Source organism: Drosophila kikkawai, chromosome 3L, assembly GCF_030179895.1.
Source record: "Drosophila kikkawai strain 14028-0561.14 chromosome 3L, DkikHiC1v2, whole genome shotgun sequence".
NCBI classification, from domain to species: domain Eukaryota; kingdom Metazoa; phylum Arthropoda; class Insecta; order Diptera; family Drosophilidae; genus Drosophila; species Drosophila kikkawai.
This window is the reverse complement of record NC_091730.1, coordinates 23,843,755-23,871,349: the sequence shown is the minus strand read 5'-3', so window position 1 is coordinate 23,871,349 and position 27,595 is coordinate 23,843,755. Positions and strand designations below refer to the sequence as shown.

Below are 27,595 nucleotides of genomic sequence, written 5' to 3'. Positions count from 1 at the left end.
CTGCAAAGATCCAAAGACTCGGAACAGGCACATCAAGAGGATCTACCATGTGGGATCACAGGCTAGGAGGTTGGTTTTCAACCTAACGTTGTGAAGTTCCCTTTGATAAACCTGTTTTTGTTTCAGGCTCCTTGCCTACTCGGCTGTGGTACTTTCACTCTGCATGGTAGCCGCTGGTAACCTGGACGCCTTTCACATCGAGGACATGTATCCTTGGGACTGAGGTGGTTCCTTTGAAGCCGGATCTAATCTGTGCCGGAACAGAGACTTTAAGAGCGGAGATAGAGCAACTTATTCGAAAGGCTGATCAGCAGCCGCACGTCGGGGGCAAGTAAAGCAAAGAGCTTTTGTACAAAAAAAAAAAAGAATAACAAAATCTAATGATCACCATAAAACTAATTTTGATTTAAAAGGGGTAAACAGTTGGGAAAAAATGCTTTTAAAAAAAAGGTATGCCAGTCATCATGAAAATATAATTAAGATATTTGGTATAGTTTTAATCTCTCTGCAAATCCATATCAGCTCAATATCAGCTTGAATATCTCAAAAAATCCTTTTAAATACATATAGTACATAAGTTATTTAAGTAAATAATGGGAAAACAAAATTCATAATACCCTTCATCATCATGAATCCTTGTCTGGACCGATAAATACCAATTTAGTTGTTCGTTAACCTGGATTTAAAAGCGTCATTTGTATGTTTAGTATATGCATTTATTTTTAAAAGCATTTAATTTTAAATACAATTAATAGAGTAAATGGGTGAAAACATGTTTGTGTTTCTAAATCATTCAAAAAGGGAAACCTAAGAGGAACCTATTACTACGACAGATTGATGGATAGCGATAGCTGGATAGAGGGGTGGAAGGTGTTTAGTGAAATGCTTATGCACTAAGCATTTCGGTAAGCATCTTCCCCGAGAGTGATAGTTAAACTTAAACTAAAAATCAATTGCCCAGGCCGCCATCGTTATCCGAGGAGACGGCGCGCTTGAAGATCACGCCCAGCGGTAGCTAGTCCATATCGTCATCGTCGTCGTCCGAGATGGTGTACTTCTTCTGCGACCGCTTGCGTCGCGTCTGCTTCTTGGATGTGGTTGCGGCCCCACTGCTGCCCACGTTCGACGACGAGGACTGCGTGGGCGTGGCGGGGGCACTGGCCAGAGACTTGTTGAGTTTCAACTTCATTTTGACAGCCGCCGCAGAGGTGGTGGCGATCTCCTCATCGTCTGAGCCGTCATCTCCCCCATCGCCGTCATCCTCGTTGTCCGAGTTATCCGAGCCTCCGCCGCCGCCATTTCCCTGCGCCTCTCCGGTGTTCTCACCGGCTGCCACTGCGGCCGCATCCGCCGCCGCGGTTACGCGCTGCCTGGCTCCCACAAATATCTTCTGCAAGGCAATGGAGTCCAGGTAGATGAGGGACGCCTCCTCGTTGTAGATCTGGGCATTCTGGCACAGCTGCATAAAGTCCTTCTCCAACTCATTGAGATCGGCGTACTTGCAGTCCTCGATGCGCTGGAGGATCTTCTTAATATCCACCGGACGCTTGATGATCTCGTAGTAGTCGGGCAGCCGCTGGCGCGAGGGCAGCTTCATGAAGGGCTCGGAAAGTGTGCGTCCGTCTTGAGTGTACTTGATCACGGCGCTCATGATCTTGTGCATCTGCTTCTTCGAGCGCTTGTCCAGATTCTGGCGTCGGCGACGCTTCAATATCAACGAATCGTCGTCCGACTCCTCCTTGCGATTCTTGCGCTTGCGTCGCTTGCTCCGCTTAGAGTCATCTTCCTCCTCCTCCTCATCGAACTCGGCGCCATCATCGATAGCCTTAAGCCACTCCTTTTCGGTCAAGCTGTCCGTGTAGTCCACCTCCTTGCGCTGTCGGGAGCCGCGACCTTAACACAGTAAATAATAATGGATTTAAATACAAGAAAATAAGAAAATTAAATAAAGGGGGACTCACCCAAAATGGTATCTTCATCGTACTGATAGTGAAATCGCTCCACCTCGTCATCGTCCTTGGTCAACCAATCCGGCAGCTCCGACTCGTCGATCAGTCGCTCCCTGCCCGGATGGATCTCCTCGTCCTCCTTCTTGCGCTCCACATCCATGCGCTTGAATATCTCGATTTCCTCCTCGCTGCGGGCAATCATCATGTTGATCATCTCGTCGTCGGGCACCTCATTCTCCTCCTCCTCCTCGTTGTCGTCCTGATGCAGGATCGTCTGAAGGAACTGCTGTCGCTCGCTGCCCGTCGACTTCTGATCGAACATACCGGCCTGGATAACCTTCTCGTCCATGTTTAGCTTGTACCTGGCCGCAGCTAGAATGCGCTCCTCCACGGAGTTCACGGTCATCAGCCGAAGAACGCGCACCTCGTTGCGCTGTCCGATACGATGTGCTCGGTCCTGGGCCTGCAGGTCCTGATGCGGGTTCCAGTCAGAGTCAAAGATCACTACAGTATCGGCGGTCTGCAGGTTGAGGCCCAGGCCACCGGCGCGTGTAGAGAGCAGAAAGACAAAGTAGTCAGAGCCCTTGGCGTTAAACTTGCGTAGCAACTCGCCACGATCCTCGGCCTTGGTGGTGCCATCCAGTCTGAGATATCCAAATTGCCGCCAGCCCAGATAGTCCTCGATAATGGTCATGCACTGGGTCATCTGACAGAAGAGCAGCACACGATGGTTGGTGGCCTTCAGTTTGGGCAAGATTCGGTCGAGCAGCTCAAATTTACCAGACACGCGGTACAGATCTGGTCCTGCAAGGAACGAAACGGATAAATTAGTATCTAATTTGCAAAACAGCTCCTACAAATAACCTGCTAATTGAAGCTAAAATTTATACACTAAATAAAAAACAAATGCAAACTATTAACCAGGAAACTAGCAACAAAACTTATTCTATCTCGTGACTCCCCAATAGGCAAGCTATCCGAAGTCACAAAAAGAAAACAGAAAGAATCATCGACTCCTGCAAATCGTTATCCCTCCCATACTCCCCAGCTAAAAGCTACACATCTAAAAAATGCAATCAAGAAATAATTCTTAAAGATACAAACACGACCTTTTCCCTATACAACAATAACACTACTTCGCCTAAAACTCGCTACATAATCACAGTTTCAATTAAACAGTCGGCACAAAATCCAACGATGCAGTGGGCTTCAGTGTTATCAATAATTCTGACATAGTCAAATCTGGATTTCTTCCCCAGTACTCCTCCGTCCTCTCTAGCGAACTGAGCCATTCATCAAGCCGTCAAAATTTGATCAGTAACCAGGCAAATATCCTATCTGCTGCGACTCCCTAACCTCCATAAAATCCATTACAAACCAAAACAACTACTCGTACTACTCCAATACAATAAGATCCCTTATCACCAAACTCTTTCCAAAAATCAAACTAATTTGGATCCCAAGCCACATCGGTGTAATAGGCAATGAGAGAGCAGACACAGCAGCAAAAGAAACACACAAATACCCTCTAATATTCACCAAAGACACGAGTTGAACACGTTCATATCGATTAAAGGTTTTAACTATACATACATATACATATATATAATCTCAAGATATAGTTATATATGTATGTATATACATATAGGGTAAGGTGGGGTAAAGCCGACAGTGTGGGTAAACCCGACCTCCCTCTGTTTTCGAAAATCGGAAGCACTACGCAAACTAATATTAGTGTTGTCGTGTGGAGCATCGAAAACAATGAAAATGGTGGTATGACAGCATTTTATTAGTCAACATTGAGATGGTCAAACGACAACAAGTTTGTTTTCACAATTTTGACTTTCATTTTTGTGCATAATTAACTGCAGGATATTTCTTTTTGTCAAAGTTATCGCATGAAAAGGTAAGTGGATTTAGATTCTTTGAATAAAGTCCTACAAAGTGCATATAAGTTTGGTTCATTTTTTTTTATAATTTCTTTTTTAATTGCGTTTTTATGAAAAATTACGTGGTGGGGCATATCCGACCTCCAAATAGTGGGGTAAATCCTGCCGCAAAAAAAGTCAAAAAAACAACAATCACACCAAAACCATCAACATCGCAGTCAACCAGACGTTCAACTCGAACCAAAAAACGCCAGCAAGCTATTTGAGCAGCGAATCAGATGATACTGATTAATTTTTTTGCTATTTTCATTTTTTTAATTCTATTATCTTTTATTACCATTATATAACATAACATTGATTGATTTATCATTGCAAAACCTATATTTAGGTTATATCTGTACTAAATCAACCAAAACCATAGGCGGTCGGGTTTACCCCATCATTTTTGAACATAGCAAAAATGAACTTTTTCGTAAAACGCTTGTATCTCAAAAATTTTCAAAGGTATGAATAAAATGCTATGCATAGAAAGTTGCGCAAAAGTCGAACCTTTAATTTGGTATATATAACGACTTGATCCGATGTAAAATAAGCATTTTATAGCCAAAACCATTTACTAGGTCGGCTTTACCCCACCTTACCCTATGTAAAAAGGGAAGTGATCGAAGCAGGCGAAGAGCCTCGAAGTGACGGCAGCAAAGTAGGAACAGGGAGAGAAAGATTCATTGAGTTTTTTGGAGTTCAGCAGTTTGGTTGAAATTCAGCAGATACAAAAGCAGAGAAAATAACTAAAGTTGAATAAAAAACGGAAAGAGCAGGTTTTCTGCAAATTTTAGAAACATATATAATATCCGAAAATTAGTATAATAAAACGAAAACATAAGAGGGTAAATACCCATCTCACATTTGGGGGCTCGTCCATCTCACATTTGGGGGCTCGTCCAAACCTAAATTGCAAGTCCTGAGAAGTTTGAAAGGCGGATAGCGGAAGGGAATGAGTGTGAAGCCGTATTACACTAGATCTGTCGCAGCGGATAAAACTATCAGAATGGATAACTTTGGTAAAGCTGGTGAACAGGAGAATGACGATGAAGTTAAAAGCATTCATGAACTTTCCGAATCAAGAGGAGAACAAAAGGCTGCAAGAAGAAGCATGCAGAATCGTGTCAGAACAAGTGGAAGGCAGAATGATACAGTTATAGCAGCTGAGAGCAGCTCGATCGACGAAAACACAAAAACGCTGAAAGACCTTGTGCAGTTGCTTGCCATAAAGTTTGGAGCGGAGGAGCAAAACAGTGGATGCTCGATTACAGCGGAAAGCATCGCAAAAATTATTCCAGAGTTTGACGGAGAATCCATTCCAGTAAAGTATTGGTTCGACAATTTTGAGCAGAATGCTGCAGCCTACGGGCTGAATATAAAAAAAATGTATGTCCAGGCTCGGGCGAAAATGGTGAACACTGCAAAATTATTTTTGGGGTCTACGTTTGTTCATCAATATGCAGAAATGCGTATGCTGATGGAGTTTAGTCGTCAATATGTGTGCAGTGCTGATGTCCATGAGCAGCTCCGTACTCGGAAGAAACGCAAGGACGAATCATTTCATGTTTACCTACTGCAGATGAAAAAGATTGCGTCACTTGGGTAAATACCCATCTCACATATATAACGAATGAATAATGAATAAGTAATGAATGAATAATGAAAAAAAATAATGAAAGATATAACGAAAAATATATGAAGAGAGAAACAAACAAGAACTATCTGATAAAGCAATACTCCAAAATAACCAAAGGCGGTAAAGTTCATTTGGAATGTCCAGAAAATAAAGAATTCATTAGCGCATGTTTAACAAAAAAAAAACTATATCAATAAAAACAAAAAAAGGGGTACATTCCAAAATGTATGCCAGATAAAATGAAAATCAAATATTAGAAATAAAAAATAACAGTAAACACAAAAACCAATCGCGTTAAAGTTCAAAGATATACAAAAATAAAATCAAACGAAGGGTGCATTCCAAAATGTATGCCAGATAACACCAACCAGATTCACTTTATCCAGATATTAAAAGATACTCAAAGATAATAAAAAATACAAAATTTAACAAAAAATTTATATTTTGTGTGAAAAAAAAACAGTAAACATAAAAACGAATCGCGTAGAATGTGGAATGACCAGAAATTAAACAATTTATTTTCTCTTTGTTAATATAAATAAATAAAAATACATAAATAAAAACGAATAAAGGGGTGCATTCCAAAATGTATGCCAGATAACACCAAGGGAAACATTTTTAAATTAAAATAAATAAGAAAAATAAATTAAAAATAAAATAAAGAAATAAGCAAAACTAAAATAATTGAGACAAGTGTTCTCTAGGAAGAACTGAACTTGACTGAGGTCTATTTAGCTGTGATAACAAAGGAAACCTCGGAACTGTCAGTCCACCGTGAGCCTAGAGCTTGAAATAAAATCGTTTCTGTAATCGAACTATCGATTTGTTTCATTTATGCCATACAACTTTTCAGAATCGATTTAATCGAAAAAGTTCATGCGTATGTAAACTCGTGGAAAAGTTAAATACAAAGGTTAATAATATTGATTATTGAAAATCTATTCATTTACAGCTCTACCCCCCATCGATAGTATTGATAATTAGGCTAATTTTTAGAACAATAAAATGAAAGCCTATTCAAATCAAGGCCTACCTTGTAACGTTTCTTCAGAGTTACCACAGAAAGCTCTATTTTATGTCAAAATGTCTGCCAATTTCTGTGGCTTTTTAAGCGTTTTTATACACATTTTTTGGCTTGATATTGTACCCAAAGCATAAACTATTAATCGAGTAAAACTTACCGGACACCACACCATGGCCACCAGTGTGGTCGCAGTACTTTTCCTCGATGTGTTGGAACATGAATGGATGATTGCACAGCTTTCGCAGCTGGACAATGGTGTTCATGAGGGCCTTGGCGCCGCCCTTGCCATGCTTGCCCTTCTCGGAGCCGTCGGTCAGCAGGACGCCCTTGCTCTGCATGTGCTTGTAGAGCACTCGCTGCAAGGCGGACATGTCACACTTGATGATGTACTCCACCTTGTCGGGCAGCTGGTGCTCCACTTCCTTCTTCAGACGGCGCAGCAAGAAGGGACGCAACACCTTGTGCAGACGTCGGATGATGAGGATGGTCTCCTCCTCATTTAGCTCGACCTTCTCGCCGGTGGTGGCGAACGGTGCGTTGAACCACTGCTCGAAAGTGGAGCATGACTTGAAGATCGAGGGCAGCAGGAAGTTAAGGAGCGCCCACAGCTCGGGCAGCTTGTTCTGCAGCGGTGTGCCCGTTAGGAGCAGCCGATAGGGAGCAATGTAGTGGGTGTTTAGCACCTGGGTGAGCTTGCAGTGGTGATTCTTCATGCGATGGCCCTCGTCGATGATCATGTACTTCCACTGGATCTTGGCCAGCACGGCCTTGTCCTTGATCACGTACTCGTAGGTGGTGAGCAGCACGTTGAACTTGGTGGCCCGCATCTGGTTTTGCAGCAACCGCCTGCCCTGGGGGCTGCCCTTGTAGCTCACCACGCCCACTGCGGGCGCCCATTTCTCGAACTCCAGCACCCAATTGGGCAGCGTGGAGAGGGGGACAATGATCAAGTACGGACCCATCACCTTCTTGCGATCCATCAAATAGGTGACCAGCGAAATGGTCTGGATCGTCTTGCCCAGACCCATCTCGTCGGCCAGAATGCCGTTCAGATTGTTGTTGTAGAGCGAGACGAGCCATTCCAGACCCTTCAGCTGGTACTCCTTCAGCTGGCCGTTTACCATGATGCTGGCCTGCTCCGTCACCTTCTCGTGAATGGTGTGCGCGATGCTGTAGTAGGTCTGCTCCTCCGTCTTGTACTCGTCGTCCTCCACCTTGGCCTTGGTGATGACATCGGATGGATTGGCATCCTCATCGGTGCCCGTCGGCAACGCTGCCTTGTCGGTGACGTCCTCCGTGGCCATCGGTTGCTCCTCCACCTTGGGCTTGTGATCTTCATTGCTGCCGCCGCAGGTGCCGTCATCCTCGTCGTCGATCCAATCCCAGCCAGGATGCATGCTCAGCCAGCGGTGCAAGTGCTTCAGCATGGGAGCGTCGTCGCCGGTGAGCTTCTTGCCGCTGCATTGCTCCACCACATGGACACGCATGTCGGCCAAGATGCTGCCCTCATCGATGCCCACGTATTCGCCGCTCATCAGCAGCTCCTTTTTGAAGAGCTGCAGCCGTTTGCCCTCCTCCTCCTTCTTCTTCATCTGGTCGTCCTTGTGCTGCTTCACCATCTGGGTGAGGTTGCTGATGTACTCGTCCGTCTGCGACAGGAGGAAGGCCAGGCGCTTGTCCTTCTTCTGATCAATTAGCTTGCGGTAGCCCTCCTCGTCCTCGGCCATTAGGCGCCGCATTCGCTCCTTCTCGATGCGCTCCTGCTCCTTCTTCTGTTCGCGCTCCGCGTTCGCATGGTAGTTCATCACCGCCTTGTTCATCCTGGCCAGCTGGGCCTTGTTGTTCCTGTGGAACTCCCTCAGATCCTTGCCGTGCTGGAGCACGGCGGCCAGGAACTCAAGATGCTTTTGCCTGCGCTTCCGCTCCGCCTCCAGTTTCTGCTGCTTCTCCAGCTTTTCGGTAGCGCGCGCCTCCCTCAGACCCTGTCGCTTGGTCCGCTTGTAGAACTTGATGTTCAGTGCCGTCTCCAAGGTGGTGTCCCTTCTCGTGCACTGCACAAACTCCATGCGCAGCTGCCGCTGGAAGTTCAGAACGCGCAGGGCCCGCAACTCGATGGCTGCCTGCAGCCGCAGATCCTCGGACATGGTGGCCGGCAGGCGCTGCAGCTCCTGCATGCGCAACGAAATCCTGGCCGCTATCCGGTTCTCGCGTTCCTGCAGCAGTGTGATGGGATCCAGGCCCACTGGCTTGGCAACCGTGGTAATTCGATTGGGTTTGGGCATCGGCATGCCAGCGGGCGGCACTTGTCGCGGGGGACCTCCTCCTGGCTGAGGCACCTGACTTCCAGGCGGCATTCCCGGCGGCTGAGCTCCGCGTACTTGGGGCTGCATGGGCGAGGGCGGTATCAGAGGCTGACCGCCTGCGGGTCCCATGCTCAGCGGCTTGCCGCCGTTGGGCAGATGCTGGTGCTGCAGTTGCTCCGGTGGCGGTTGCTGCGCCTGAGGCGCCTGCTGCTGCTGCTGCGGTGGCGGTTGCTGTTGACCGGGCGGTGGTCCACCAATCTGAGGAGGTTGTGGCGGCAGGGGCTGGCCCTGCTGCATGTGCGGTGGCGGAGGAGCCACCTGCATCTTCTGGCCACCGGGAACTGGTTGCCCATAGGGATTGCTAGCCGGCGGCGTGGAGCATTGGGGCGGCGTACCCGCTGACGGTGGTGGTTGCTGCTGCTGAGGCTGTACGGGCGGCTGACCCGCATGTTGACCACCTGGCGGCGGTGGTCCTCCGGGTGTTCCAGGTGGCCCAATCGGAGGTCCTGGCGGTGGCTGCTGCTGAGCCGCCTGCAGCGCCTGCTGCATCTGCATGGAGATGGGCTTGTTCCTCGCCAGCAGCCGATAGGCAGTTATCTGTGTGCGCAGCAGGTTAACCTGGTTGCCATTGAGGTGCTGGTGCTTGGAGGTGGCTCGCATGGCCAGCAGCTGGGAGTAGCGTGGATCCTCCTGCAGGCCCTTCTCCTCCATAGAGTCGATGGCCCGTTGCAGGGCGTGCAAATTTTCCTGGCTGGAGCGCTCTGGCGGCGGTGGGCCGCCAGGTGGCCCTCCAGGTGACACTATGCAGGGTTGTGTGGGAGCCTGGAAAGAAAAGGAAAAAGGCAACGGTAGCATTAGTCACGTGCGTCAGGCATAATAATTAAATATCAAATAAAAGATTCTATATTTCTGATTGAAATTAAAAACACAAAATGCGGGCATTAACCTAGGTTAACTTAAAATTTAATTCACTCAAATAATCCCTTCCTTTCGTTGAAATCAGCTCGCCGCGAAAGTGACTTTTGTTTTTGTAGCTTGTGAGTTCTTTAATTCTTTTAAAATTATCTTGAATGCGTAGAAAGGAAAGTTAAAATTTTAAAAAATATATACAAAATTTGAACATTAGTTGTTTTATTTTTACTTTAAATGCGTACGATCTCAATATTATGGAAATATTTACATAAAACTTAACGCTTAATATAAATACCTAAGAGATTTTCCATACATTTCACTTCCATTATTCATTAAAATACTTTATAAAATATTTTTAGATTTTGTTAAATTAATTTAATCGACCAAATGCAATATTTCTAATAAATATAAATGTAAACTTTTAAGACGAACTCACTGCACCCTCCTCCATTGTTATTTAAAGCTGAAAGTCAAGTGCAAATAAATTAAAAAAGCTCCCAACTCGCAGCAGCCCAGAACAGCAGCAGTAAACGTATCTCAGTCAGTGAACCAAGTTAACAACTGTGCTGGAAAAAACCCGTTCCACTGCCGACAGTGGTCTCAGTGGTAGATTCACTGGAGACAAAGTCGGAGGAGCCGGGAAAATAACGCAATAACACAGCAGTAAAGATAGCACAGATAAGCGAGAGTGAGTGTGAGAGTGATGGCAGACAGCAAGTCACAACAGATCGAGGAGCTATACGACTTCATCCATCCGCTGGCAGTGAGAGCCGGCGAGATCCTCCTCGAAGGCTACGATAATGCCGGCAAGGCTGTCTCGCTCAAGTGCGGAGAATTCTACAATGTGGTCACTGCCTATGACAACCAGATCGAGGAGTTTCTCATCGAGAAGATACTGGCTAGCTATCCGGATCACAAGTTCATCGGCGAGGAGGATACCCACAAGAATCACAACAATGTGACCAACGAACTGACGGACGCCCCCACCTGGATCATTGATCCCATCGATGGCACCTCGAACTTCATCAAACAGATCCCGCACGTTTCCGTTTCGATTGGTTTGTCCATCAACAAGCAAATCGTTCTGGGAGTGGTCAATAATCCTGCCCAGAACAAGCTGTACACGGCCAAACTGGGTCAGGGTGCCTTCTGCAATGGAAAGCCGATTCGGGTGAGCAACTGTGAGCATCTCAACGATGCCAATGTGGCGTATGAGGTTTGCCTACTGCACGCTCCAAAGATTCGGAACAAGCACATCAAGAGGATTTACCATGTGGGATCACAGGCCAGGAGGTTGGTCCAATGTTGTGTGTTTCCCTTTGATAAACCTGTTTTTGTTTCAGGCTCCTTGCCTACTCGGCTGTGGTAGATTCACTCTGCATGGTGGCTGCTGGCAACCTAGACGCCTTTCACATCGAGGACATGTATCCTTGGGACTGTGCCGCGGGCTATCTGCTTATCCGGGAGGCCGGCGGCGTGGTCACGCATCCCTATGGTGGTCCCTTTGATATAATGAAGCCGGATCTAATCTGTGCCGGAACAGAGACTTTAAGAGCGGAGATAGAGCAACTTATTCGGAAGGCTGATCAGCAGCCGCACGTCGGGGGCGATTAAAGCGAAGAGCTTTTGTACAAAAAAGAATAACAACAAAATCTAATGATCACCATAAAACTAAGTTTCATTTAAAAGGGGTAAACAGCTGGGAAAAAATGCTTCTGAAAAAAAAGTATGCAAGTCATCATGAAAAGATATTTTGATTATAATTAAAGATATTTTGTATAGTTTTAAACTCTTTAAAGTTGCAAATCCATATCAGCTTTCTATGTAGCAACCATATTTTGAAAAAAAAAAAAAAAATAATATAAAACCAAATTTGATAATGTAAAGGTAGCCCCAAAAATCTGCAATCTCATTGTTGACAGCAATATCTTCCCTGTTTACTAAAGAATTATTTTGGTAATCGTTATAAGTAGCATTTACACACCATGTTCGTAAACCTTACAACATATGGAAACATAAATCTGTTCACTATCATAATCCAAGCGATAAGCGCGCACTTGCGTTCAAAATAATAGAAACTATTTCGAAATATGGCTTATATTCTTATTTAAAATCAGATTTTAGTTTAAACAAAAGAAACATTAGGTAACTGGATAGAAAGATACTTTTTTTGTTAAAATTATATTCAAAGATTTTATTGATTTAAAAAGAAATAAGTTTATAATTTTCTTTTACTTTTGATATTTAAGAGATTTAAATCATAATATGGTTGTAAAAGCTACAATCAATAAATATTAAAAAAAAACTCGCTTTGACTTTCAATTGGTGCTAATTTTCTGGCTGCGACTGTACCAGTCTCACACCCACAAAGTCACGGAACAATAGCAACCCGTAAAGCAACTCTATCGCCGCTCTCCGAGAGAAGTGCAAAGTTCTAACACAATATACTAAAAAGCTTTGGCGGAAAGCTCTCCTCTTTGCCTCCATTCCACAGCTGATTCCTCCTCTATATAGTTCAGTTGGTCAGTCGAGTGCTCGGCAATCAGCAGCAAGAACGATGAGTTCCCCGGTCAGCGAGTCCAAGCTCAAGGAATACTACGATGTGGCCATGAAGCTGGTCCTCAAGTGCGGACCCCTCATGCTGGAGGGCTACCACAAGGCCAAGACGGACTACGAGGTGAAGAAGGACTTTTACGACCTGGTCACGGTGTATGACAAGCAAATCGAGGACATTCTCACAGAGGGACTGGTGGCCGCCTTTCCCGACTCCCTAATCATTGGCGAGGAGGAGTCGGCGGCATCGAAGCGCCAAGCGGAGCTAACGGATGCGCCCACCTGGATCATAGACCCCATCGACGGCACCACCAACTTCATCCATCGCATTCCACACTGTTGCATCTCCGTGGGCTTGGCCGTCAACAAGGAACTGGTGGTGGGCATCATCTACAATCCGCCGGCGAACGAGCTGTTCTCCGCATACAAGGGACATGGAGCCTACCTAAATGGCCAGCCCATCCACACCTCCAAGGCGACGACGGTAAGAGAGCGAGAGAGCTTATATAAGTAATTTGGGAACGGCAAAAAGTAGCAACAAACAAGATAAACGAAATTCAACAAAATAACTGTGGGGTGTGTAATTTAGCATGCACATAGGCTTATCGGTGCACAGAAAAAAAAAACAGTATGTATTATACCTAGACAGCTTGAATTTTGTGAAGAATTATCTTGAATATTATGAAGATAAAGCCTTGACAAGAGGCAGTAAAGATAATGTAAATTTCCAAGGTACAGATTTTTAAACCAAATATTTAGTTAACAAATTTGCCAAGTAATCGTTATTTCACAGTAAGAATTTAAGATAAACATTTTAATTTTTCTGGTAGGTTATCTGCAGATGTGATAAACCTTTAACATTATTTATTATAACAAGAAGTTAACTAATTATAAGAACTACTTGTATTTAAAGTAATTATTTTTTAACTTCAAGTTAATAACGTTTGTTTATCTTCTTTTTTATTTAATCTACATAAATGGTGAAACTAATAATTTATATCACTGAAAAAGGCAATATATGCAATTCCATCTATTCCCTGTGCAGTTTTTTTTTTCGTGTACCCATGGGAGTATTGTTCAACACATTCCCCTATTTGTTCCATTTCTCCGAGAGTCTCATTCATCAAAATTCCCGCAAATGAAAAAGCTCTTGTGTCCCCTAGTTCAACCCGTTCTGAGAACGTCATTCCGCTCTCCCTTTCCAGATCAACCAAGCCGTTATTGCCTACGAGATCTCGCTCATCCATGCTGCTGCAGTTAGGGACAAGAATATCAAGCGCTTGTACAAGCTAGCCTCGAATGCCACGGGCACCCGTTGCTTTGGAAGTGCTGCCCTGACCCTATGCTATGTGGCAACCGGGCAGTGCGATGTCTACCATGTGGAGGATTTGAAACCCTGGGATATAGCAGCTGGAGCCATTATTCTGAGCGAGGCTGGAGGCACTGTCTGCCATACCAGTGGCTCCAAATTCGACGTGATGAAGCCAGATTGCGTGTGCGCCTCAACGCCGGAGTTGGCCAAGAACGTGATTAGCCTTATCGAAGAGGCCAACCAGATTACAGAGTATACGTTCAAGTAAAGATAAAATAACTAAATAGAAGTCAGTATCTACATTTATCTATTGTAAAAAAGCTATAAACTGCAAGAGATTAATGTTATGTATTCCTGTAAATAAAAGTAAATAATGCTAATTAATTCTGCGAAATTAACTTTATCTGGAAAAAGCTCTGTGCGAAAAAAGCTTTCCCAAAATCATTCCACAGCTGTTCCCCTTTAGATCAGTCGATTATCGAGTCATGAATAACAAAATAAGTGAGGAAAAATTGCGGCAATACCACGAGGTGTCCGTCGAATTGGTTCGAAAGTGTGGTCCGCTCTTCCTGGAGGGTTTCCAGAAGCCAAATGCTGACTATGAAGTCAAGTCAGCCTTCTACGATTTGGTCACAGTGTACGACAAGCAAATTGAAGCAACACTGTCCGCGGGTCTGCTCAAGGCCTTTCCGGAATCGAAAATAATAGGGGAAGAAGCCTTGGCCGATGCCAAAACTCAACCCGAACTGAGTGATGCGCCCACCTGGATCATAGACCCCATAGATGGAACTAATAACTATGTGCGGAGGATTCCCCATTGCTGCATTTCAGTGGGCTTGGCCATTAACAAGGAGCTTGTCGTTGGCATCGTCTATAATCCGGCAGCAAACGAATTGTACTCCGCTTGGCAAGGTCATGGAGCTTTCTTGAATGGGCAACCCATCAGTGCGTCGTCCAACGTAACAACGGTAAGTGGGGCTAGCATGGTGATGAAATTACTACTAGGTAGCTTCTATATAGGAGAGTATCTCGGAAATGATAAGCACTACCTTTGATTAGTCTCAAATATAAAACAAGAAAGGAAGCTAACTTGGGCATGCCGAAGTTTGCATACCGTTCTATCGTTTCTATGGCAGCTATATGATATATACGTCCGATTTTCATAAAATTAAACCCGAAATTCTAAAATAGATAAAAATATTTTGAAAAACAACGAAAACCTTTTTTTTCTAAATCGCTCGGATTGTTCCTTGGCTGCTATATGACATATATATAGTACTCTACTATATCAGAAAACTTTCTCAAAAGTTTAATTCACAAAACTTCAAAAGTGTAGGACTGTCGGACATGCCTAGATTGACTAGGCTTTTGATGCTAATCAAAAATGTATACTTTTTAAGGTCGGAAATAACTCCTTCAGTGCGTTGCAAACTTCTGACTAAGATTATAATACCCTGCATGGTTTTAAAAAGAGAGCAATCTTTCCGGGAAAAATAAATTGAAAGAAAGTACTTTTACTAAAATTATTCTGAGAAAAATTAATTCAATATTATAATCATTCTCCCTCTGGGAACAGTTAGGCTTTGTCTAGACATTTCTAGTAATAATAAACTTATAACTTATAAGAAAATAATATAAGAAAGAATATACAATTTCTGAGTTACAGATAAACCAAGCCGTGGTGGGCTACGAGATCTCCCTGATCGTGGTGGCCAAGGCGCGCGACAGCAATGTGAAGCGTCTGTACAAGCTGGCCTCGAATGCCACTGGGTAAGTAATCTTCAATGTAGATCTCTGTCTAATCTCTGATTATACCCACATAATTAACACACTCCATTGTCCCGCTATCAGTACTCGCAGCTTTGGATGTGCAGCGCTCACGCTCTGCTATATAGCCGCCGGCCGATGTGATGCCTATCATGTGGAGAATCTAAAGCCCTGGGATCTGGCCGGCGGTGCCATAATTCTCAGAGAAGCCGGTGGCTTTGTTTACCATACCAGCGGTGGCAGATTCGATGTGATGAAACCCGATTGTGTGTGCACTTGCTCCGAAGAATTGGCCAAAAATGTGATTCAATTAATAAAGGAAGCTGATCAGATTACAGGTTATACGTTTATATGAACAAGAGTTGAAAAATATATAAGATTTACATAAGATTTAAGTAACATTGATCATAAAGTCCCTTTTGCTAGCTCCATTACGTTTTTCTTTAATCTCTAGGTCATCTAGAGGGTCGTCACTTTTTGTATAGGATGTGGTTCAGACCCTCAGTTTACAAACTAAAGAAACCCTTTTAAAGCTCATCAAATGAAGCCTATTGTCAGATGATTCAAAAGATTGTCAGGAAAAGACAATAATTGAATGATCGGTTTACACAATAATGCCAAGCTTAAAAGGTCTCTCTTACAATAATGACTTGCAGCCCAAAATATATATAAATTATCCAAAGCTACTTGAAAGCATCGAGAAAAAAAAAACGCTGATAAAAACAGGTTTTACGACTATTTGACTGCCTGGGGAGAGATAAAAAGCGTCTCTGTCTATTTGTGTTCATCAAACAAATTGAGATAAAGCAGCAGAAATGGAAGCATGCATGCAGCCAGACGAGTTGCCAATTTTCAGTACATAAAACCTCGAAGAAGCAGGCAAAACAATCAGAGAACGAATGTAACCTAACCAGACCGAAACCAAAGCTCCAGCAGAGCACGAGAGATACTTCCAGCTGGGCGGGCGCAATCTCTCTGATTAGTTGGCACTGCGAGCTGATCAGGAACGCATCGTTTGGAGCCTGGAAGCATATAGAAAACAATCACGATGTCACAAGCACTGATCGAGGAGCTGTACAGCTTCATCCACCCCTTGGCCGTCCAGGCGGGTGAGATCCTCTTGGAGGGCTACGAAATGGCCAGTAAAAACGTTTCCATCAAGGGCGACTTTTATGACGTGGTCACCGACTATGACAACAAAATCGAGGATTTTCTCATGGAGAAGATACTGGCTTCGTATCCGGAGCACAAGTTCATTGGCGAGGAGGCCACCGCCAAGAACAACAACGTGTCCGGTGAGCTAACGGATGCGCCCACCTGGATCATAGATCCCATTGATGGCACCTCGAACTTCATCAAGCAGATCCCGCACGTTTGCGTTTCCATTGGTCTTGCCATCAACAAACAGATTGTGCTGGGTGTGATCAACAATCCCGTGCAGAAGAAGCTATTCACTACCAAGTTGGGACAGGGCGCCTTTTGCAATGGCAAGGCTATCAATGTGAGCAACTGTGACAGCATCAAGAATGCCAATGTGGCCTACGAAGTGTCCCTTCTGCACGTCCATTCGGTGGCTAACGAACACATAAAACGGATCTATCACGTGGGATTGAATGCTCGGCGGTAAGTTTACAAGGCAAACTTAACTAGCTTAAACTTCCAATTTAATTAAAATGGAAATAAAATTCAAACTCCGATCAATTGCAACACTTTATCGTCATGAATTCCACAATTAAACTCGTTGAAAAAAGGCAACTGTTGAGTACAAAACAATTAATCAGTCAAACCTCTCGCTACACATAAAAAATAAATATCTATTTCAATTGAAAGTCAGATCAGAAGAAAATTGTTCAATAGCTTCAAGTAATTTTTTTTATTTATCTGTGATATTTTATATCTGTGATATTTTTATCTGTGATAGTTTATATCTGTGATATTTTATATCTGTGATAATTTATATCTGTGATATTTTATATCTTTTATGAAATCTATAAAACGCAAAATTGTAAGAAAATAAATGCAATCTTTCTAATCCCCAGACTCTTGGCCTATTCCTGTGTGGTCGATGAGCTGTGCATGGTAGCAGCTGGCAATTTAGATGCTTTCTACATTGAGGACATGTATCCCTGGGACTGCGCTGCCGGTTCCCTGCTCGTGAAGGAGGCGGGCGGCGTGGTCACGGCTCCCTTTGGCGGGCCCTTTGACATTATGAAGCCAGATCTGATCTGTGCCGGAACGGAGAAGTTGCGCAAAGAAATTGAGGAGCTGTTACGTAAAGCCGCTCTGGAGGATTCGGTGGGGGGCAAGCCAGTGCCCAAGTAAATTAAGCATGCGACACACAAAAAAAAGACATCTAAATTAAAAGCTTAAACCCAGCTGCACTGTCATTTGGCAATAATTAAAAGCTTTCCAATAGAGCTTTTCATGATCAGCCAGCTTTGATTGCCGGCAGATAAAAAAAGTGGCGGGAGAACAATTAAACACAACTGCTCTTGATGGAGACTTTGGAAGAACCTGTAGTAAATTTAATTTGTAAGCCACAAGCGCTGCCTAATAAATCTTTAAAAAATAATTATACATCACCAGCAAGGGTATTGAAAACTAAATTGCTAGGTAATTGTTGCTCGTAACATTTGGGCTGCCTACAAATCGATGATGCACAGCTTTTTCAGGCACAAATCTTTTATTGTTTAATAACTCTCATTGTATATCTTTGTAACGAAGTTAAAAAGAGAAAAAAGGGAGAGAGGAAGCTAACTTCGGCACGCCGAAGTTTGATACGCTTGCAGTTTTTAATTAGATCATAATTATATATTTTTATTATTACAGGTTTAAAGTTACAGTTTAACATACACTGCTTTACTATTAATGCATTTTAGTATTCTGAAGCTGAAAAACAATATAATTGTATTTTATTTATTCATAACTTTTTTCAGAATTAATTTTCAACATAGTCACTTATTTTGTAGTCACTGGGTGGGAACAGTTTTGCAATTCTACCGTTATTATACCCTTGCAGGGTATTATAATTTCAGTCAGAAGTTTGCAACGCAGTGAAGGAGACGTTTCCGACCCTATAAAGTATATATATTCTTGATCAGCATCAACAGCCGAGTCGATATAGCCATGTCCGTCTGTCCGTCTGTCCGTCTGTCCGTCTGTCCACCTGTCCGTTTCTACGCAAACTAGTCCCTCAGTTTTAAAGCTATCTGAATGAAACTTTGCATATAGTCTTCTATATACTCTCACTGCTATATATGTCGGAACGGGCCGGATCGGACGACTATATCATATAGCTGCCATACAAATGTTCGATCGATTTTTAGAAAAAAAATTATAACTTTGCTGTTTTTTAATATTTTTGCACCATATTTTAGATATGGCTATTTTATATTATTTCTGAATTTTGGTAAAAATTTTATGAAAATCGGACGACTATATCTTATAGCTGCCATAGAAACGATCGGGAAATTAATAGGAAACAATATATAACTTCGTTGTTTTTCAAAGTATTTTCATCTACTGAGGTATAAGCTTATTTTATTATTCTAGAATTTTGATATAAATTTCATGAAAATCGGACAACTATATCATATAGCTGCCATAGGAGCGATCGGTAGGTGTAGAGAAAATGTAAAGGTGTGAATGTAAAACTGTAACTGTCAAACTGTAAACATAATAAGTATAGGTAAAATGTAATGAAATAATATCTGCAAGGGTATACAAACTTCGGCGTGCCGAAGTTAGCTTCCTTTCTTGTTTTTTTAGTGCTTTTGTGCATCTTTTTTATTAAATCATAGTTTTTGTCGAAAAATATAATACTTATGCATTTGGATGGGTCTTTAACAAAAAATAAAAATGATAGATAGAAAGATAGATTGTAAATCCTTACTATTTACTAAAGAATGATATTTCCAAAAGATGTTAGGCCCATTACTGGCCCAAAAAAAAAAATGGGTGTCTATCTTTTTTCGATACAAATGCAACCATCACAGTCGTCTTTCTAATTAGCAGGCAACGACTGTATTTACTTTATAGGGAACGAAGGAAGGAGAAAACCTTCTCTGCGTTGCAAACTGCGGATTAAAATTATAAAACTTGCAAGGGTATAAAAATGCTCATTATTCAGTGGCGGATCCACGGGGGGTGAAATTAGGGAAATTTCCCCCCCCCCCCCCCCCCCCTTGGAACCTAAAAATGTTACTATCTCGCATGATTATCCTATATAATACTGTACAATTGGCACTATTGAGTATGAAAACACTCAACGCATGGTGACGTTTCATTTAAATCCGTTTATCTCGCCAAAAACGCCTCAACTTGACTGTCCAATAGAATAGTTTTCTGTCAATAAGTTCAATTCCCCCCCCCCCCCCCCCCCCCCCCCCAAGAATCGTCTCTGGATCCGCCACTGCATTATTAAATAGCTATTTGTAGCTCTAGCTCTGGTGTCCTCTGAAGTCTTATCGGTAATACTCTATCACACACCATATAGACCACAATAATGGTACTTTAAATAAAAATCCATCCAAGATAGATCATCAAATTGACTTAAAAAAGAAACTAAACCTTATTTGTTCCTACCCATACCCCAAAGTTTGGACCCCGCATCGCTTGATAACTTACATTTGGCGGCATTCCATGCGATTGGTAACCAATTGATCCCATATTCGGCGGTCCCGTCGGCGGCATCTGCATTCCCATGTGCGGACCTTTTGAGAAAACTACGGATGATTACGTGAGGATAAGGAGGCCGCAATGGCGGTATTAAACACATACTCAAACCCTGGTGATGGGGCGGCATGTGGTGGCCAGGCGGTGGGCCCTGGCCTGGTGGCCCATGTTGCATTGGATGGCCGTAGGCTCCGGGATGGCCGGGTGGCGGGGGTCCTTGCATGTGTGGCGGGGCTCCGGGCGGTGGTCCTTGCGGCGGCCCGGGCTGCTGGTGCTGCGGATACGGACTGTGCGGCGAGGGGGCGGGACTCTGGGATGGCGGGGCCATGGGACTGGGCGCCTGTGGCGGCGGCATGGGGCTGTTCGCCGGGGAGGGCGAGGCCATTGTTGCTACTTATCCAAGGGCTCCTGCGTACGTTAACCAGCGACCAACTGGGCCAGCGTTGTCTGTAAACAAAAACGATGTCAGCTCTTGATATTATTTATCAATATAGAATCTGCAGCCACGACATGTAATCGCAGCCCTGTTCGTATTACGGGTTTGCGGCACACTTTTTTTGCGCAGGCCGGTGCAAACACCGAAATACACACTACAAACGTCGCCCAGAAGTAAAACTTTACGTTCCACATATCGCGCACACCGTCAAGAATAGAAGTTCTTTTGTTTCTGGCAAAAATATTACCTATTAGCACTGTTTGAAGAGGTTTTTCCACACTTTTTCTACCGACGCGACAGCAAAACTCTAATGGCGGACGTCTATCAGTGTTGCCAGACGAATATTTGGCTTTCCCCTAAAAAATCCCAAATAGTTGAAATTTCCCCCTAAAAAATCCAAGTGTCCCCCTAAATTGAAAAAAGATAACAATTTACTTAATTTTGTGCAGCACTTTATGTAGCCACCTGTCGCTGATTTTTTTTTTAAGATTTCATAATTTGTACTGCAATATTTTATAATACTTAATAATACAAAAGCCCCCTAGGACTGTGAAGAAACCCGTAAATCTAGCGAATAACATTTTAAAAAAGCCAGATTTGACGGGAAAAAGGCCACTGTGGCATCATTCGTTGTTTACTGCTCATTTTTATCTTAAATGCGTGATAAAGTAAATGCAAAATTTGTGACAGAAATTCCGTCTTTTGATACTGCAAAACAGAGAATTAAAGCTAGTTTCTGGGAGGTATTACCAACTCAACTCGTCGGACAGTCCACGGGATACTCGCCAATGTCCTCATTGTCTGCTGCATCCCGATGCTTCTTTGTCCAGCTTGTTGGCAATCAGATCCTCGCGCTTTGGTATATTGATACCCTATAGCAGGGATACCCACTAGAGGCTGCATAGCGCAACAGCTTGATTATTGATCCAAAACTGTTGTCCCTCACGATAGAGTCACCGATAAGGACCAATCACAGCCATATTCTCCGAAAGAGCTCAAGACTTCTTGCACTATTGGTGATCTCCACGCCCGCGCTGATCCGTCGTAATTCCGATTTCGTCACAGGATCGCCACTGCGTTGAGAATCCGATTTGCCGCCCATGACATTGTCGAAGATCTCATTCTGCTCCAGTAGTCCCAGACCTCCGTGCAAATCTGAATGCCGGCCAGCGTAAATGTAGTAATGTTGTTGTGTTCGATCAGACCACGACCCTCGCCGAAGATGTACACACCAATTTGGCGACCGTTGTAGATCTCGTTCTTGGGGATGGTGGGATTGCTGTTGGAGGTTATCCAGACACCTTCAAGGTAAAGGATGGGGGTTAACAACCATTATTTAGATTCTACAGAACGTGTTATTGCTTTACCTGCAAAGTTATTCGAGTGAATGTGGTTTTCAATAACCCATTCTCGTGTACATAGATGTCACCCGTCTGGCCATGATGGATCTCACTCTTGACCACGTTGGGATTGGCCAGATAGGCTAACTCCGTACGGAAAGATCTAGTTGATTGGAGCGAATGATGCAGTTATCTACGGTGGGTGAGCAGTTCTCGCCAATGTCCAGGCAGTAGTGCTTGTGATGCGACACTGTCGAAGTAACTTGTCGCCCTCCACGAGCATCACCGTGGATCCGGCTTCCCAGGATCACAAACTCAGCCACGTTGCCAGGTTCAGCTCCCACGAGAGCCACGTCCAAGTCAATAGTGGCAATTGTAGTGGTATTGAGGAATATCAGTGGACCGGGATGCTCGCTACGGGCCACCTGCTCTTCATAGATGTTGACCTGGGCATTGACGCTGAGGGTTGAGGGAACGTTTCCAGCTCCATCAGATAGGAGAAGATGGCCAGCAGCTCCTCGTTGGGCAGCTTGTCCTGCATTTCTGGTGTCCTGGTGTCGGGATGCTCCTCCTCCGCCTGGTCTTGTTCAGACGGTTGACTAGCTTCTCCAGCAAGACGCTGGAATCTCCTCGAGCGTCTAGCCAAGCTCAGACGCAGATGACCAGATCTCGTTTCCCGTGTATTTCTGTGTTTTTAATTTTGAACATTCTTTTTTTATCTAAAAAGTCACGCGGGGTGACAACCCTGCCAACCGGCAATAAAAATGGGTGCGTTCAGCACAGTTCACAGTAAATATTTTTATAATTTAACAAAAGTAAGTTAATGTATATGTTAAAATATTAATTAGTGGAGAATATTACTAAAGGTCTTTAAATTTCTTTTTAAGTGTTAAATATTTGTGTGCTGAACGCACGCTCTGACACGTCATGTTCACGCGGCCTGTGAATGGCAACATCGAAACCATTCCCTGTACAAAAAGTGAAAACAAGATTGTTTCGTTTTGTATTAATTGTAGCACCAAATACAATTAATTAGGTTAAACTTGGGCATTTAGAGGCAGCGCCAGCACTAGACAACGTTCAGCCGGAATCATGGGTAAGCGGAGCCATAGAATCCGAAAACGGCGAGGCCCTGGGTCCGACGACACCCGCCGGTGACGATGTCTGGTCATAAAAATCGTACGTTCCCCCTTCTTGTTGTTTTTTCTGCAGGTGGGGTGCTCAGCTACTTTCGCGGATTGCTCGGCTCCCGGGAGATGCGCATCTTGATCCTGGGCCTGGACGGTGCCGGCAAGACCACAATCCTCTACAGACTGCAGGTGGGCGAGGTGGTCACAACGATACCAACCATTGGCTTCAACGTGGAGCAGGTTACATACAAGAACCTCAAGTTTCAGGTGTGGGACCTGGGTGGACAGACAAGTATTAGGTGAGTGGTGGCGCGAGATAAGGAGATCCTGCTATCACCGGCCATCTGTTAGGATACAGTAGTTGCTGGGAGTTGCAGGCCGTCTACAATATATCTATTTTGCAGACCCTACTGGCGTTGCTACTATAGCAACACAGACGCCATCATATATGTGGTGGATTCGGCGGATCGAGACCGCATCGGCATCTCCAAGGACGAGCTGCTCTACATGCTGCGCGAGGAGGAGCTGGCTGGGGCGATACTTGTTGTGCTGGCCAACAAGCAGGACATGGACGGCTGCATGACCGTCGCCGAGGTGCACCATGCGTTAGGGCTGGAAAACCTTAAAAATCGCACATTTCAGATATTCAAAACGTCGGCCACCAAGGGCGAGGGCCTGGACCAGGCCATGGACTGGCTGTCCAACACCCTGCAGAGCCGCAAATAAGTCCCTAGCCAGTTCCCATCCCCTGTGTAAAAATGAGTGTGTGTCCAAAGCGTCGCCAGCAACTAGGAAACATCGTCTACAGCTTTTTTCAAATTGCATAAATTGCGCAAAAACAAAAAGAAAAAGAAAAAAAAAAAACACATCCACAAACCGAAAGAGAAAACTTTGTAATAACTTCTAGTAATATAATTATTAAATTATAGGATTAAACAATTCAGTAATTCCATGCATTGAATCACCACTCCGCCAGGCCAAACCTCTGCACACGTTTCTCCTGCGTGTCCAGATCCATGCGCACCTTCTGCCGCATGTAGAAAATAGGGCAATCGCGATTGGAGCAGATCACCTCCTCGTGTAGGGACTCCTGGCAGCGCTGACATTCAGTCCAGAGGCGAGAAAAGGTCTCCTCCAGCTCCCGCTTCGCGCCCACCTCCTTCTGGTAGAGCTCGCTCATCCGGGGCTCGCAGTGCGGACAGAGGCAGGCCTGCTCGTAGCCCTTGGGCATTAGGGACTTGCAGCCCAGACAGGAGGTTTTCTTGGTCATAAACCCGGCCAGTCCGCCAACTTTGGAGGTCACAACAGTACGGGTCCGTGTGTGCTCTCCCTTGAGCAATATAGACTCGGCTTTCTCCCCCAAAATTGGCTCAAAAATCCTCAACAGCGGTTTGGCCAGCTGCTGCTCCAAGTAGTAAGTGGCATCGATGGGAACGCTGTTCTCTAGCACGTATAACGGATCCTCCGCCTTGGCATAAGCCGGCGTATTCTTAGCTGCCGCACAGATCACATATGGAACGCGATCCCCGAGCTTGGGCGCCGTGCCGGGATCCCGTTTCTTCATCTTGGCAGCGAGCTCCACGTGCGCCTGCTTGGCTGCATAGTCGGTCTTGGCCAGCTCCTTGGTGATGACCAGGTGCGAGATATCGATGCGGTTACAGAGAAGATCGGCTATCACCTGCTTGGCATAGGCCACGGCGCCATCCGGATCCCGTTCGATGAGAAGCTTCTGCAGGCAGGAGTTCATCAGGTTGGCCACCAGCGGCGAGTTGTCTCGCCTCACCGTCTCAATGCCCTTGCAGTCCATTTTGTCATAGGTCTCTGGCCGGGTAAAGTACAGTCCGGCGTAGCGCTTCTTGTTGATCAAGAGGTACGGATAATACACCTTCTCAAACTCCAGCTTGATGGGGTGTACAAACTTGGAGCTGACCAACTCCGCAGCCTCCCTGCCCAGCTCCATGCTGCGTTCCAGGGTCTTCACTCCAAAGTTAACCATAACAGAGTCCGTGTCGCCGTAGATGACCACTGCGTTATTCTCGTAGCCATTGGCCTGGGTGTAGTGAGTCTCTACCTCGTTTTTGGTCATTTCAATCATGGTGCGTCCGTAGGCAGTAACGCTGCCAGAGATCTCCAGGCAAGGTAGCTTTCCCACCTGGGCGCCGGTGAAGCCGTAAACGGAATTGGCCGAGATCTTCAGGGCCAGCTGCCTACCGTCCAGTACCTTCCGTTTGAACGGATCCGTTTCCACCTTGAGGTCGTTTTTGGCGCGCTTCCTGGCGGCCAGAAGGGACTCCAGAATCTCGGGGAGCAGTCCTCGACGCACTTCGGACTTCACAAAGTAATTGTTGGCCGGCGTGCACTCTACCTGATCGTCCTGCAGGTCCTCCTGCTGCCTGAGCTTCTCCCGGGTCCCACCCAGGATCAAAGTGGTATAGCACAGATTGTGGGCCATCATGATACTCGGGTACAGAGAGGCGAAATCCAGCGTGGAAATGGGATCTGCATAGTAGCCCCTCTTCGGTTCAATTACAGTGGCGCCCTCGTACTGCTCGTCCGATCCCTGCGAGGTGTACGAAGGCATAATAAAGCCTTTGGTCTTGGCCTTGCGCAGCAACTGACTAAGGACCTTGATCTGCTGGCCTCGGGTGAGCAGCGACTCCAGCGGCACACCCGTCACCCTGGCCATTTCCATGTAGTTCACAATGGCCATCAGCTTCTCGAGCAGCCTCAGCGGCAGGTATGCGTCCTTCAGGCAATACATGGCCAGGCGACGGCGCGTCTGCTCGTCTCCGTTCTGCAGATCCGTGATGATGCTGTGGTGCACATCCTCCTTTTGCTCCTGCAGAAAGTGGTAGCTCACAGCGTTGAGGGTGTACGAGCGGAGTTTGTAGTCGCGCAGCAGAACAAACAGGAGATCGAAGGGAACCCGGCCCTCGAAGTTCACGTACTGGTTCTCACGGCGACCCATCTGCTTGGACTGCAGCACCTGCTCCTTGATCACCGACCGAATGTTCTTGATCCTGCCCAAGTACTCGAAGTTCTTCACCTTCAGGTGCGCCGCTCGATTGATCAGATAGGGAATGTCAAAGTTGTTGATATTGTAGCCCGTGAGAATGTCCGGATCCACCTCCCGCACGAAGGCCGACCACTTGTCCAGCATCTGGGTCTCCTTGTCGTGGCACAGCACCTGGCTGCCAATGATGGGCGCACACTCGTTAAGGGTGAACACATTCCTGATGAAGGGTTCACGCTCGCCCTGCCGGATCACCATGTTGGCAATCTGAATGACCGGATCCATTTTGGCCTCCGGAAAGATGCCCTTGCGACCGGCGCACTCGATATCGAAGGAGAGGATGCGGAAGGGCGCAACTTTGGACCACTCGCCCTCCGGTTCGTGCGAGATGAACCGGTCAAAGGCCACATCCACCTCGATCTGGCAGCGCGACTCGGGCAGCGGCTTGCTGTGGCCACTCCGCATCCGCCAGTGTCCCATGGGCAGTTCTATCCAGTTGCAGCCCACCACGCCCGTGTCCACCATGAAGCGGATGTCGAAATCGATGTTGTTCTCGAAGGCACGACAGTCCTGGAAGTCGATCTCCGCCATTATTACTTCCTTCTTGAGCAGACGCGATGCGGCGGCCACGAAACGCGGCAGCGTCACTGAGATTTTGATGTACTTCTGTTTTTTGTCGCCATTGTAGCCATGGATATTTAACTTTTCTACCAGTTCAACCATGAGGACTGCCTCCTGGACATTATCCTTGTTGTTGCGTATGTCGGCTATGACCTTCTGGTCCAGCGCCTTCTGAAACATTTCGCAGTGGCGCTCTTCGAACTGCTTCGGTGCCTCTATGTAGAAGTACGGGCAGAAGCCGTGGACATGGCAGCACACCGAGTTGCCCTCCATGGTGACACCGAACATGCGGACTACGGGCACAGGTCCCAGCTGCGCTCCCGGCATTCCTGGCAATGGCTGACCCAAATAGTTCTCCACATCGAGCTGCTGGAACTGCAGGTTGTCCCGAGCCGGATCTAGTTTTGGCGGCGCTGGGCGGGACCAACGTTCGCTCGTCTGCTGGTTCTCAGGTCCGTCGCCCAGCAGCAAGGTCTGGTCAAGCTCCTCCGAGTTCTCAAAGGCAGCCAGCTCTGCCTCGAAGCCCATTTCCTCGTCCTCATCGGGGTTCCTGCAGAACAAGAGCTTAAATTGCTGATTTTGTCGACTCTGCCCAATACCCACCTGAATTTCTTGGCCTGGCCATTGGAGCCGCCATTAAACTTGCGCTTGGCGTCCATTGTTAAAGCCTATTTTTAATTGTAACAGTAAATATAAACTTAAATGTGGGAATGCTAAAAATAAGGCGCGAAATAGAGCTGGAAGGAAACATTGAGGGCAGTATCGATAATATCGTTATCGATTTATTTTCGATTCTTTTTTGTTTTCTCTCGCTCCTCCTTCTATTCCTCGTCTTTGAGTCATTAGACCAGGATAAGCTCTCTATTGTGGCTAGGATAATGAGGATATTTCCGATAACAGCCTTCCCACGCAAACACCCAACTGCCAGCCAGTGATGTCATTTTTTTCTGAGCAAAAAAAGCTGGATACTCGAAAAAAAGCCAAATTCATATGG

The 27,595-nt window shown here is 45.4% G+C and overlaps 7 protein-coding genes across 10 annotated transcripts; 5 read left to right on the top strand and 2 right to left on the bottom strand.

Moving 5' to 3' along the window:
• Positions 1-694: 694 nt before the first annotated feature.
• On the bottom strand, positions 695-22,046 carry brm (ATP-dependent helicase brm). Of its 3 annotated transcripts, none has more exons than XM_070285227.1 (7): positions 21,865-22,046; positions 21,248-21,798; positions 20,167-20,508; positions 20,014-20,111; positions 6,698-9,665; positions 1,962-2,753; positions 695-1,893 (listed from the first exon to the last, which is right to left on the bottom strand). In XM_070285227.1, exons 3-7 carry the CDS (start codon positions 20,444-20,446, stop codon positions 1,016-1,018), a joined length of 5,016 nt encoding a protein of 1,671 aa, XP_070141328.1. In that variant the 5' UTR covers positions 20,447-20,508; positions 21,248-21,798; positions 21,865-22,046; the 3' UTR covers positions 695-1,015. The 3 variants fall into 3 exon arrangements, with proteins under 3 accessions (XP_070141328.1, XP_017035015.1, XP_017035014.1); XM_017179526.3 differs by having other exon boundaries at positions 20,014-20,099; XM_017179525.3 differs by lacking the exons at positions 21,248-21,798; positions 21,865-22,046 and adding an exon at positions 20,745-20,845.
• Positions 10,296-12,032, top strand: LOC108083660 (inositol monophosphatase 1). Its single transcript, XM_017179533.3, has 2 exons — positions 10,296-11,048; positions 11,099-12,032. The coding sequence occupies exons 1-2, from the start codon at positions 10,459-10,461 to the stop codon at positions 11,367-11,369; spliced, it is 861 nt and encodes a 286-aa protein (XP_017035022.1). The 5' UTR covers positions 10,296-10,458; the 3' UTR covers positions 11,370-12,032.
• LOC108083663 (uncharacterized) lies at positions 12,260-14,004 on the top strand. Its single transcript, XM_017179536.3, has 2 exons — positions 12,260-12,792; positions 13,514-14,004. Exons 1-2 carry the CDS (start codon positions 12,313-12,315, stop codon positions 13,886-13,888), a joined length of 855 nt encoding a protein of 284 aa, XP_017035025.1. The 5' UTR covers positions 12,260-12,312; the 3' UTR covers positions 13,889-14,004.
• On the top strand, positions 14,087-15,933 carry LOC108083662 (uncharacterized). 2 transcript variants are annotated; one of them, XM_070285228.1, is made up of 4 exons: positions 14,087-14,588; positions 15,287-15,390; positions 15,472-15,725; positions 15,842-15,933. In XM_070285228.1, the coding sequence occupies exons 1-4, from the start codon at positions 14,106-14,108 to the stop codon at positions 15,916-15,918; spliced, it is 918 nt and encodes a 305-aa protein (XP_070141329.1). In that variant the 5' UTR covers positions 14,087-14,105; the 3' UTR covers positions 15,919-15,933. The 2 variants fall into 2 exon arrangements, with proteins under 2 accessions (XP_070141329.1, XP_017035024.1); XM_017179535.3 differs by lacking the exon at positions 15,842-15,933 and having other exon boundaries at positions 15,472-15,775.
• Positions 16,280-17,964, top strand: LOC108083661 (uncharacterized). The gene is made up of 2 exons (XM_017179534.3): positions 16,280-17,010; positions 17,427-17,964. The coding sequence occupies exons 1-2, from the start codon at positions 16,436-16,438 to the stop codon at positions 17,707-17,709; spliced, it is 858 nt and encodes a 285-aa protein (XP_017035023.1). The 5' UTR covers positions 16,280-16,435; the 3' UTR covers positions 17,710-17,964.
• A 733-nt stretch (positions 22,047-22,779) lies between the features above and the next one.
• Positions 22,780-23,914, top strand: Arl1 (ADP ribosylation factor-like 1). Its single transcript, XM_017179537.3, has 3 exons — positions 22,780-22,933; positions 23,050-23,266; positions 23,372-23,914. Exons 1-3 carry the CDS (start codon positions 22,930-22,932, stop codon positions 23,691-23,693), a joined length of 543 nt encoding a protein of 180 aa, XP_017035026.1. The 5' UTR covers positions 22,780-22,929; the 3' UTR covers positions 23,694-23,914.
• PolD1 (DNA polymerase delta) lies at positions 23,860-27,385 on the bottom strand. The gene is made up of 2 exons (XM_017179527.3): positions 27,205-27,385; positions 23,860-27,151 (listed from the first exon to the last, which is right to left on the bottom strand). The coding sequence occupies exons 1-2, from the start codon at positions 27,258-27,260 to the stop codon at positions 23,929-23,931; spliced, it is 3,279 nt and encodes a 1,092-aa protein (XP_017035016.1). The 5' UTR covers positions 27,261-27,385; the 3' UTR covers positions 23,860-23,928.
• Between the last annotated feature and the right edge of the window lie 210 nt (positions 27,386-27,595).

Excerpts from the sequence above, each read along its gene's own strand:
- LOC108083661 (XM_017179534.3), top strand. The coding sequence starts at position 16,436 with ATGTCACAAGCACTGATCGAGGAGCTGTACAGCTTCATCCACCCCTTG. Across the intron at positions 17,011-17,426 it reads GTGGGATTGAATGCTCGGCG|ACTCTTGGCCTATTCCTGTG; the intron begins GTAAGTTTACAA and ends TCTAATCCCCAG.
- Arl1 (XM_017179537.3), top strand. Across the intron at positions 23,267-23,371 it reads GGTGGACAGACAAGTATTAG|ACCCTACTGGCGTTGCTACT; the intron begins GTGAGTGGTGGC and ends TCTATTTTGCAG.
- LOC108083660 (XM_017179533.3), top strand. The coding sequence starts at position 10,459 with ATGGCAGACAGCAAGTCACAACAGATCGAGGAGCTATACGACTTCATC. Across the intron at positions 11,049-11,098 it reads GTGGGATCACAGGCCAGGAG|GCTCCTTGCCTACTCGGCTG; the intron begins GTTGGTCCAATG and ends TTTTTGTTTCAG.
- LOC108083662 (XM_070285228.1), top strand. The coding sequence starts at position 14,106 with ATGAATAACAAAATAAGTGAGGAAAAATTGCGGCAATACCACGAGGTG. Across the intron at positions 15,391-15,471 it reads CTGGCCTCGAATGCCACTGG|TACTCGCAGCTTTGGATGTG; the intron begins GTAAGTAATCTT and ends TCCCGCTATCAG. Across the intron at positions 15,726-15,841 it reads GGAAGCTGATCAGATTACAG|GTCATCTAGAGGGTCGTCAC; the intron begins GTTATACGTTTA and ends TTTAATCTCTAG.
- LOC108083663 (XM_017179536.3), top strand. The coding sequence starts at position 12,313 with ATGAGTTCCCCGGTCAGCGAGTCCAAGCTCAAGGAATACTACGATGTG. Across the intron at positions 12,793-13,513 it reads ACACCTCCAAGGCGACGACG|ATCAACCAAGCCGTTATTGC; the intron begins GTAAGAGAGCGA and ends CTCCCTTTCCAG.
- brm (XM_070285227.1), bottom strand. The coding sequence starts at position 20,446 with ATGGCCTCGCCCTCCCCGGCGAACAGCCCCATGCCGCCGCCACAGGCG. Across the intron at positions 20,112-20,166 it reads GCCCCATCACCAGGGTTTGA|TTTTCTCAAAAGGTCCGCAC; the intron begins GTATGTGTTTAA and ends AATCATCCGTAG. Across the intron at positions 2,754-6,697 it reads TGGCCATGGTGTGGTGTCCG|GACCAGATCTGTACCGCGTG; the intron begins GTAAGTTTTACT and ends CGTTCCTTGCAG.
- PolD1 (XM_017179527.3), bottom strand. The coding sequence starts at position 27,260 with ATGGACGCCAAGCGCAAGTTTAATGGCGGCTCCAATGGCCAGGCCAAG. Across the intron at positions 27,152-27,204 it reads GGCCAGGCCAAGAAATTCAG|GAACCCCGATGAGGACGAGG; the intron begins GTGGGTATTGGG and ends CTTGTTCTGCAG.